Source organism: Hyaena hyaena, unplaced genomic scaffold (genome assembly GCF_003009895.1).
Source record: "Hyaena hyaena isolate Hyena2069 unplaced genomic scaffold, ASM300989v1 scaffold_69, whole genome shotgun sequence".
Classification (NCBI taxonomy): domain Eukaryota; kingdom Metazoa; phylum Chordata; class Mammalia; order Carnivora; family Hyaenidae; genus Hyaena; species Hyaena hyaena.
Window position 1 is genome coordinate 3,142,467 of NW_024080702.1, and position 10,265 is coordinate 3,152,731.

Genomic DNA, 10,265 nt, shown 5'->3' on the forward strand with positions numbered 1-10,265 from the left:
TTGTTGTTTTTTTTTTGGCTTGGGTTTTTTGTGTTTTTTTTTGCTTTTTTCTTTTTTTTTTTGCTTTTCTTTGCCAGAAATGTCAGTGTGGGAAGGGGGTGTTTTCATACTCATGACAACGGCTGTCCCTTTTAGAGGAAGCAGACATCACGTTGGCCCACAGCCCTCCGTTTGGTCAGCCGTCACACTCACACTGTTGCACGATGTGGACGTCACCGCCACCCCACACCCCACCCCCGCCTGTTTTCCATGGTCCTGCAGACAATTTATCTCTGCTTTCTTTGCAAGGCGGGTGGGTGAGGAGCGGGCTTTCTCCTGCAGGCCAGAGGAGACAGGGCAGTGGAAGCCGAGAATGTCAGAGGTTGTCACCCCTCTGGATCTCTCTCTCTCCTTCCTTCTGAGTGACTGGGTTCCTCTGCGCTACGGCTGCTGGCTCCTAAAGATGGGACCAGGGAGCCGGCTGTGGCTGAGGGGGGTGCAGATGGTTCCCCACATCAGTGTCACCAGTGCCCCTGGGAGCCAAGGCTGCCAGGGGTGGCCTGAGATCTGGCTGGGAGCCAGGGAGTTCAGACCGCAAATCTCTTCCCTGATACCTAATCAATAAATGGAGAATTGCCTTCTCCCCGTTAAGTGGTTTAGTGGAACATTGCCAGGGAGGGTCAGGCTCCTTGTTCCTCTGCCCTCCTGGGAACATTTGAGATCTGGGACGAGGCCTCCCCCTGCAAAGTGATATTGAGACGTTTAATGAATAGGAAATGCTGTAGCACAGCCGTGATGGGGCCTCGGCATTCCGGTGCACGAAGCCTGGGGACTCTCACCGGCCCCTGATCGCCAACATGACAGTGTCCCCGTGGAATGCATCACGCCTGAGAAATTTAAGTCAGGCCTGCCCCTCGGATCTGGCTACATTCATTTGAAATCCACCATTCTTTTGGTTATTGTTGAAAACTCACCACGGACATATAATTCACCATTGCAAATTGCAAAAATGTGGCTGCAGTGGAAAGCGGGTGCTCTTTATGGCCCCCTCCCCTTTCCTGGGGTCCATCCCTGGACATTTTCCTTTCATCTTCCGGCTATGTGGGTATGTGTGTTATAAACATGCATCTGCCTTTGTTCACCCCCTCGACCCTTTCAGACTTTGCCCATTATTTGGCTCCTTTTATTTCTCATCGAAGCATGCGTGTTGGGGACAGTCTCCTACCCACAGTCTTCCTTCCCCTTGGCTCCGGGTCTGCCCATAGCCACACCCGTTTCCGGCTACCATCTTGCTCCCCCTCTCCTTCCCCGTGTTGCCGCCTGCAGCAGTGGAGTCCTGGTAAACCCTGAGCTCGTCGAGGTGGCCACGCAGGACTTGCCGGGCAGACCCGCGCTTGCACGTGGGGCAGAGGACTGAATGGTCCCTTCGTTGCCATGGTTCCCAAATCATCGGTCCAGGACTTGGGAGTCTGGGTCAGGGATGGGGAGCAGAGTGTCGGTCAGTGTCATCCCACGTGGGCCCAGCAAAGCTGAGAACAGCAGGGGGTCATCTGCAAGTGTGGCACCTCCGTCTAAAGACTAGCCGTGTCCCTGAGCTGACAGCAGACCAGCGGCAGCGGCCGCACCCCCGGGGTCAGGCTCAGCACCAATGGGGCCACACGCACTGCGACCGGGATCAGAGCTCTCCTCCTGCTCTCTGCACACCTCCCGTGTCACCAGCACAGCTGCCTTTGTCTCTGGCACCGTGTCCCCACCTGCCTGGGCCCCGAGACACAGGCCTGCGCCCCAGGACAAGGGACAGGGGGCCCTGCAGCGGCACAGGCATGTCTGCACTGGGGGCACCTGCCAATCCTCTGCTCGCTGACGCGCGTCTTCCCTTCTCTAGGGAGACCCTGGGAACAAAGGTGACAAAGGATCTCCTGGTGGAAGGGGCCAGCCTGGGGACCCTGGAATCCCGGGTCACAAAGGCCACACAGGCCTGATGGGCCCCCAAGGACCACCTGGGGAGAATGGACTGGCCGGGCCCCCAGGGCCCCCGGGACAGCCAGGATTTCCAGGACTGAGGGTAAGGATGCTGGTGTTGCCTCATGCTTGGGAGATGCAGGTGGGGTTATGACCATCAGAGGGACCAGGCTCCAGACCCCCCCCCCCCCCCCCCCGCCTGGGCCTGCCCTTGCCCAAAGCGGGAAGGAGACGCTCTCCTGACTGGTTTGCGGTGATGACTAGGTGAGGTCACGTGCACAGCGTAGGGGTGCTGGAGAGCACAGTCCCCCTCCTCCTCCACCCTCTGCTCCGTGCACTGAATCCTCAGGCCTCACTTCTTCAGGCTGCAGTGCCAGTCTGCCCCGGGACCCTGTGCGGACTGAGAAGCGTGCCAGCCCTTAGCCACATGAGCTTCCCCACAGGATGCAGAGGGCTTGCCCATCCGGCGATGCCTGGCTCCGCCATTCTTCTTTCTGCCTGTCTGGGGCCCTCACTTTCCCTCTGGGTCTTGCTTCTCCCAAAGGTGAAAGGACAGGCTTATTTAGAGTAGTGTTTTTTTCTCGAAACATATTTTATTCTAGTGGCAGAACTCTTGTCTTACACAAACCTGAGCCATGAGCACACATTGGCTACACAGAAAAAATGCAGAGCCGCCCTGGTGTAAGTGGTTGTGGGGGGAGGTGGGCTCCCGGTCCAGGTGACCTCACCTTCCCCCCTCCACAGCCCTGTGGTCCCCTGGGGGCCCCCGCGTCCTCAGAGCACGGGCTCAGGTGACCTCCAGTGTCCCTGCCAGCTCTGACGCTCTGTGGTTCCGTCACTTCCCGGTGGTCGGAGGCAGCCAGAAGCTTGGCTCTCAGTCAAGCCCAGGAGGGGGACTGCAGGGCGTGGGGGCTTCCAGAGCCCCTGAGCCCTTGCTAAATACTCCGGGGCCTGCTGCCGTGCGTAGCCACGCAAGTTCTGGGACCAGAGAATAATGAAATGGAATCCAAGTCACTGTCCTGCTGGACGCCGCCCATGTCAGGTGCTGGGGCTGCAGACACCAGCTCGGGGAGACCCTCGCCCTGGAGGAAGGACGCTGCCCCGAAGGGGTCGGGCAGTAGGGATCCAGCCCGGCGTGGCATGGCGTCAGGGCTGCTCTTACCGATTCCTTTAGGAATCACCTGTCACCCGGTGACCCTAAAGGCGGTGCTCTGCCTCTCTGGCCCTTAGACCCAGCTTCTTTGAACCAAAAATCAGGAACTTCAGCAGGTAGGGCCAAGGTGAACAGAGCGAGGAAAACCAGACCCTGGGAGCCGAGAGAGGCCACGTGGCTGGTCAGGGGGGTCAAATACGAACCCCCATAGGAGGCAGCCTGCGGGCTGGCCGGGACGTGGCCGGGACTTCGGCAGGGAGAGATTTGGGGCCAGACCTGTCAGGTCTCGGGCTGGGGAAATGGCTTCTGCAGAAGACGTTCCGTATAAGGATCAGGAAGGGCACGGAGAGAGAGGCAGCAGGGGCCTCGGGTGGCCAGATAAAGTGGGAGGGGGCTGTCCGCGTGGGCAAGGAAGAGGGAGCCAGGTCCGGGTGTGATGAGGTTTGGACCAGGAAAGTGTGCTCCCTGTTGTCTGTGCCTTCCCTCCTGGTTTCCAGAACCCTCCGGGGTCCTGCGTGGCAGGAGTTAACTGGGGAGGTAAGGAATGCCCCCTCCCCTCCCTTCCAGGGGGAGTCTCCCTCCATGGACACCCTGCGGCGGCTCATCCAAGAAGAGCTCGAGAAACAGCTGGAAAGTGAGTAGCCGGACGTGACCGCGGCTGGCCACGTGAGGGCCTCTTGAGAGTCTGGGAAGCTGTCCCTTCTTCACCCGGTTCAGAAAAGGCTCTCGGAGAGCAGCTCACGTGTAGAAACCATGCAATACGAAAGGAACACCGTGTAGGCTCTGGACACACAGACCCCCTCCGAGCCTGTTTGTACCACTTGAATACCTCCCGTTAGGGGATCACCATCCACGGGGCCAGCTTTACCCCGTCGGCCATGGATGCTGTGCCTTCAGTCCCGAGGAGAGCAGGGACACGTAGTTCTTTAAAGGAACTAGATTCCTTTTAATCCTGCTGTATTATTTCACGGTTTTATTGTGAAATCCCACAGTCTTGCGTGAGCCTGGTCACAGCAGGTGCTCTGGGAGGGAGCAAGCTCAGAGGATAGTAGTAGTAATGCCAGTATGCGGGGCGGGAACCCATGGGCCATGAGATCATGACCTGAGCCAAAGTTAGACGCTTAACCGACTGAGCCTCCCAGGTACCTCCCTCTGGGTTTAGTTTAGTTTAGTTTTTTTTTTTTTTTAAGCAATTCTATAATCTTAACATTTTAAACATGTAAGGATCCTGGATGACATCATATCCAGCCCTTCAATTTATCGATGAGAAATTTACTTGGATAAATCACTAAATGGCTTTGTGTGAGCCACTCAGGTCCCACCGCCAGCCTCCATTTCCGCAGCTGACGATTATTACTGTTCCTCCTGCTGAGGGGACTGTCCCCACTGAGCCACCAGCATCCCCAGAGCACAGTCTCAGTGCCTTATCTCACGTCCCCACCCTCACACCCAGCTGGTGGGGTAGGTGTTACTTCATTGCCTTCCCTTTTCCTAACAAGGACAAGCAGGCTCAGAGAGGTCAGGTAACTTGCCTGAGGCCCACAGCCTGCGATGGTTTATGTCCTCGGCCCTCTGTGCTGATCTCCTTGGTTCTGAACTGCATGGTGAACCGCCACCCTGTGTTCTGCCCATCACCCTCCTTCATGAACATCTTTGTTCTCCGTCCTCTGCAGCCAAACTTGCCTACCTCCTGGCCCAGAGGCCACCTGCGCACATGAAGGCATCTCAAGGCAGACCTGGGCCCCCGGGGCCCCCTGGAAAAGATGGGCTTCCAGGAAGGGCAGGCCCCATCGGAGAGCCAGGGCGGCCTGGGCAGGGGGGTCTGGAAGGACCCTCTGGACCAGCAGGTCCCAAAGGTGAGTGAGGACCCGGAGGTGCCGTGCTTCACAAGGAGGAAGGCTGGGAAGGAACCGCACTCCAGCCACATGCGCTTGATTGACCCCCCCTCCCCTCCGCCTGCAGCTTGGTGACACCCTGGGTTCGGGCATCACGTAACGTTTTCATACTTGACATTTTTGTAACCTTCCTCCCGGAAGACCGCACCAGCTCCCTCCCACTTCCTTGTTCTCTCCTGCCGCCTCCGTTGGCTGCAGCGGGTAATACAAAATGCCCTCTCCCTTGCCCGGTGAAGAGCTAACTGAGGGGTGAGATGCGCAGTCTCCAGGCACAGGGGGGGTTGGACGCCAGCTTTAGAATTGAACAGGGTGGCTCGGAGCAGAAGCCGAAACGGCTGCTACCTCTCCAGCGCTCGGATAGAGATCCCGCCTAGGCATGGGTCCTCCGGACCACAGCAGGTCTCTCCTCCCTGAGGGCACCTGTCCCCTGTAGTGCATGGGGGGTAAGCCAGCCAGAGCGCGCCCGGCAGGCGGGCAGGCAGGTGGGAAAGCAAGAGGGGGACCCAAAGCCAGGCTCACCAACCTGATCATTCAGTGCTCTCTGTGGAGGAGCCAGCCTGGGGTGGGGGAGGGGTGGGGGAGGGGTGGGGGAGGGGTGGGGGTGGGGTGCAGAAAGCGCAGGATTTCCGTTGCCACTGGGGAGTAGCGACATGAATGCCCTAATGTCTTCCTCTTTCCACCTGCCAGCTCCTTACTAATCATTCATTCATTCATTCATTCATTCTTTCCCTGTAATGTTTCTCCTACAGAAAAGTCTTTTTGTTAAATTTGTGTTCAAGTCCTATCTCTGTTGGTTCATAGAACAAAATACAGGAGATAAACAGCAACAAGAAAGCATATAGCCTAGAAAACATCCGACTCTGACAGAAGACAGACCAAATGTGGTAAATTACAACAATAAATAAGAAAGGCCTAAAGTCTCCATGAACTAGCAAAATATTTTTAGATTGCAAAAGAAGCTGGTGTATAAAGGAGATTTCTGGAAACCACATGGCCAAAAAAAAGTGAATGATGAAAAAGAAAGTTGAGACCAAGTTTAACCAAATCTGTATGGTATCAACTCAAATATAACCTTCAGTCTCCTCCTAGAGGGAAGGGACCCTGCCTCTTCTGAACTTGTGTTGTGCTTGTAAGTTGCTGTGATGGTACTTAACACATCCTGCTTCGTGGTAGAATGTTCTTCTTGTACTGTTTCATCTCTTCCTGGATTTCAAGCTCCTTGAGAGTAGATGTGTCTTAGCAAATGCATGTCGGGTCTGGAGTATTGAGTGTGTTTACTGTTACACGGGTTCAGGCGAAACGCTGTCACAGCACAGGGTAGTGCAGGCGTGCATGAGTGGTTGTAGGTGGACGTGTGTGTATAGGCGAGGGGTGTGCGCAGGGGCCCCAGCAGGTATATATATACAGGAGAGGGCGTGCGGCCGCATGATGTGCATGTATATACGGGAGAGGGCGTGCGGCCGTGTACGTCCGGCTGCGGTGTGTGAGTCGGTGTGTGCACATGCATGTCCATGTATATTTGCTTCTACAGGATAAGTGTGCATATGCGTGTACGTGATTGGGTAGCTGTGTGCTGGAACAAATGATTATGTGTAGTTGAGAGTGTATGAAAATGAGTGCGGAGGAGCTCGGAGTCCCAAGCGCAGGGTCGGGAGCCCGTGTGGAGGCTGCGGGGCCGTGGGCGGCCCCCGCGCCCGCCCCCGCGGCGCACGGTGCGGCCCCCCTCCCCCCCGCCCCCGCGGCGCACGGTGCGGCCCCCCTCCCCCCCCGCCCCCGCGGCGCCCGGTGCGGCCCCCCTCCCCCCCGCCCCCCCGGCGCCCGGTGCGGGCCCGCGCGCGCGCGCGCGCTCAAGGCGCTGCATTTCCCACAGGTGAGCGAGGAGCCAAAGGAGACCCTGGCGCCCCTGGAGTTGGCCTCCGAGGAGAGATGGGCCCGCCCGGCGTCCCAGGTAGGGAGAGCGCCCGGCTCGCGGTGGGTGCAGGCCGCCCTCCACCGGGGGTGAGACTCCCGGGCCCTGGGACGGCTGTGGGGAGAGGAACCCTGATGTGTTGTTTTAAATCCTTCTGGAAGGCCGGCCTCTTGCTGAAAAAGCTGTGGGATATCCCATGAGCTTGTGCGGTTGAGCCTATGAAGCGGCCCTGAAGAAAACTGGTTTGGGGTTCGTTCCTGGGACCGGCACCCCTGGGAACCGCGTGCCCTTCCACCCCTCCCCGGGCACGGGAGCCTCTCCACGCTGCCTCACGTGAACGACGGTGCTGATTGTGTTCACGCAGCATTTTCTAAACTCCCTGGCACGCATCGAGGCCCTGTTTACCTTTCTCAGAGTGTATTTGGGGGGTGGGTTTCCTGGGACGCAGGGCTCCCGGCTTGACCCCCTGCGCAGCTTGGCCGCCCTGCTGGGTGGCCCTGTGGGACGATCTCGGCAGCATGAGGGGTGCAAGCAGACGGTGGAAGACAGTAGACTGAATTCTTGCCAAAACCCACCTCCCGAAGTTCCTGGTTTTATTCGACTCTAGTTTTTGTGCTCATCTGAGGTCATTTCTGAACACAAGGCCTGTAGGTAATTTTAATTTTAGTATTTAGGTCTTGATTTTCCAAACTTCCTGCAGTGGACATGTGTTGCCACTCTCATTAGAGAAGACGACTGGAAATACATTATCAGCATTAATTGTTGATCGCTTGCAATAGCTTATAATATTAAGAATACTTTTTAAATAAGGCAATTCCAAGTAAAGATTAAAAGGCAGAACAGAGACTGTTTAGAAAACGGGAATCATTGTACCAGCAGGAGGTTGAGATCGTGACTATACTGAAGCGGTCCTGGCTGAAGGAATTAATGACACGGCTGGTCTCAAACTTGGTCTAGGCAGGGCTATAGATTAAATACCTACTTTCAAAGCACTCATGAATTTTAGAGTTCATGAAATGTCCAAAGATCTATTTAAGTGGATAATCTACCTTTTGTCTCTTTTATAGGGAGACCCAGGTTTTCTAACATGATGACTAAAGAGATAATAGGGTTGGCTATAACACTTAGCAATGAGCTTCCCAGGGGCCCAGGCAAAAAAGGAGATAAGTTGCTTATATATGAAATCATAATGCATAATACATGGAAGAATAGAATTTGTGCATAGGTAATGTTTCTGAGCCTAAATTTTGGGCTGTCAGTTACTTACATCCTATTTGTATTTTCTTTGACCATGACTTACAGAATAGGTTAACGTAGTCCAAGCATACAGTTCACACTTAACATACAGATAAAGCCTAGAAACTGCAGAGTATCTGGGATGAGTTGGATACTGGGTAATAGAACGTCATCAGATATCTCTAGGAACATACGAAGGGGGGACGATAGTTAACGATGAGAACTGGCAATTTAGATGCGTCTCCCAGAACCACGTAAGAGCATAGAAAGCGGTGTCTCTCACCCTGATTGCAGCCCCCCTCCCAACAAAGCCACCCCTGTCCTGCATGTTCAGGTGGCTCTGCTTCGTGCTGTCCACGTGGACCGTCCCGCTCGCCCCAGCATACCCCCAGCCCGGGGGGGCATTTTCTCTGGGGACGCGTCCTGTCCGCAGTTCACGCTGAATGGAAGCAGCAGGGGCAGGGCTCGTGGGCCCCAGAAGGGTCCTGAACACCTACCGTTTCTTTCTCTCCTCGGGCCAGGTCAGCCTGGGGAGCCAGGCTATGCTAAAGACGGGCTCCCCGGGGCTCCCGGCCCTCAAGGGGAGACAGGACTGGCGGGACACCCCGGCCCCCCAGGCCCACCTGGGCCCCCTGGCCAGTGTGACCCCTCCCAGTGTGCCTACTTCGCCAGCCTCGCTGCCCGGCCCGGGAATGTGAAGGGCCCCTAGAAGATTCTGGAATGCCGGGAGGCGGCGGTGGAATTCTGAAACTTGAACTCAGAGCCTGATAAGAAGCCAGAGGTCTTGACACATTACAGCCACGTGTTCGTTTGTTTGTTTCTTGCTTTTATCATTTGTTTTGTCTTATTGACAGACCTCAACATCATTAAAGCCAGCACACGCTGCCGGTCGGTCAGATTATTATTAATATTATTATTATTGTTTATTATTATTGTTATTGTTATTATTTCATATAATAATGCTCCACGAGTTTCCCCCTCTCCTCACGAGCTGGGAGAACTTGATTGTGGGGCAGTGGGTTGCTTCTGGATCCTTCCGACAGCCCCCTTCTGAAGCGGACCCGCCCATCTTCAGGAAACTCTTGATGCTATGACACCCTGAGCAGACATTTGCCGGATTTACCTCTTTCCTACAAGGAAACAGGAAAGGACGGCATGGCCTTCGGTTCTCCGTCATGCCCAGGGGTCGCCACTTCCCCAGAGAGACCCGTGAGGCAGGGGAGAAGGAGCATGCAGACACGAAAGCCGTCCTCCCCTCCTGGGGGGAAGCGTGCAGAGAGCCCCGACTCGCCCAGAGGCAGCACACGGCCCCCTCAGTGCCTCAGGCCCCTGGATGCAAAGTCACGGCCCTTGACGTGCCGAAGGCTCGGTGGGATCCAGTGTCTGGGCCGAAGGCAGCTGAAGCCGATGTGGAGCGGTGGACGGGACTCCTTCCGGCCCTTGCTCTTGGCTCCACTCACTTGAATTGTACAATAAGGGGGTCCGGTGACCACGGTCGTGTTTTCCGGACGGTGGGCTGGCCGGAGCTGGGACATCCATGCCTCCGGGGCTCTGCCTCGGAAATAAAGCACATTGGGTAGATGTGTGTCCCTGACAATAGGTGCTCAATAAATCTGAGTTTCTCCTCGGCTCTGCGTGGTGATTCCTGTCTTATCTTCCGTGTCCACACTGCATGTGAACCCCTTAAGGGCTGGGATGAATCATTCTGTTCCGGGGAGGTAGGGGGCACCAGAATCAGGCCACAGGTTGACGCACAGGAGGGCGGGGGAGGCTGTGTGAGCCAGCTCCGGGGCGGCGCACCATCCTACCCTCCATCGGGGCAGCTCTGCTTTGTTCGTTTTGACGGAAGCCACTTCGATGTGCACATCTGTGCGGGGTGATTGTGAGGAGGGGGCACAGCCAGAGGGCCGGCTATTCTCAGCAAGATTCGGGGCGCCCCCTTGCCTACCCAGGGGCCGGCTGACTCACCATGGCCTGAGAATTACTCATCCAGCACAGGTTCACGTCTTAACTGATTGATTGATAATCGATCCATGCTTCCATCTGTTCACCCGCCCAGACAGCCACCACTGGCAGACTGACGTGTGCTTCTCAAGGACGTCCTTTGTATCATCTCTGTGCCACACACTTA

At 56.1% G+C, this 10,265-nt stretch overlaps 1 protein-coding gene across 1 annotated transcript in view; it reads left to right on the forward strand.

The window, feature by feature from the left end:
• Nucleotides 1-9,763, forward strand: part of LOC120232338 (collagen alpha-1(XXII) chain) — a 334,176-nt gene extending 324,413 nt beyond the window's left edge. The window contains exons 60-64 of the mRNA XM_039232993.1: nucleotides 1,865-2,044; nucleotides 3,662-3,728; nucleotides 4,768-4,950; nucleotides 6,860-6,937; nucleotides 8,656-9,763. Coding sequence (XP_039088924.1) covers nucleotides 1,865-2,044; nucleotides 3,662-3,728; nucleotides 4,768-4,950; nucleotides 6,860-6,937; nucleotides 8,656-8,843 — 696 coding nt within the window. The 3' untranslated portion in view covers nucleotides 8,844-9,763. The remainder of the gene's footprint in view (nucleotides 1-1,864; nucleotides 2,045-3,661; nucleotides 3,729-4,767; nucleotides 4,951-6,859; nucleotides 6,938-8,655) is intronic.
• The last annotated feature ends 502 nt before the right edge of the window (nucleotides 9,764-10,265 follow it).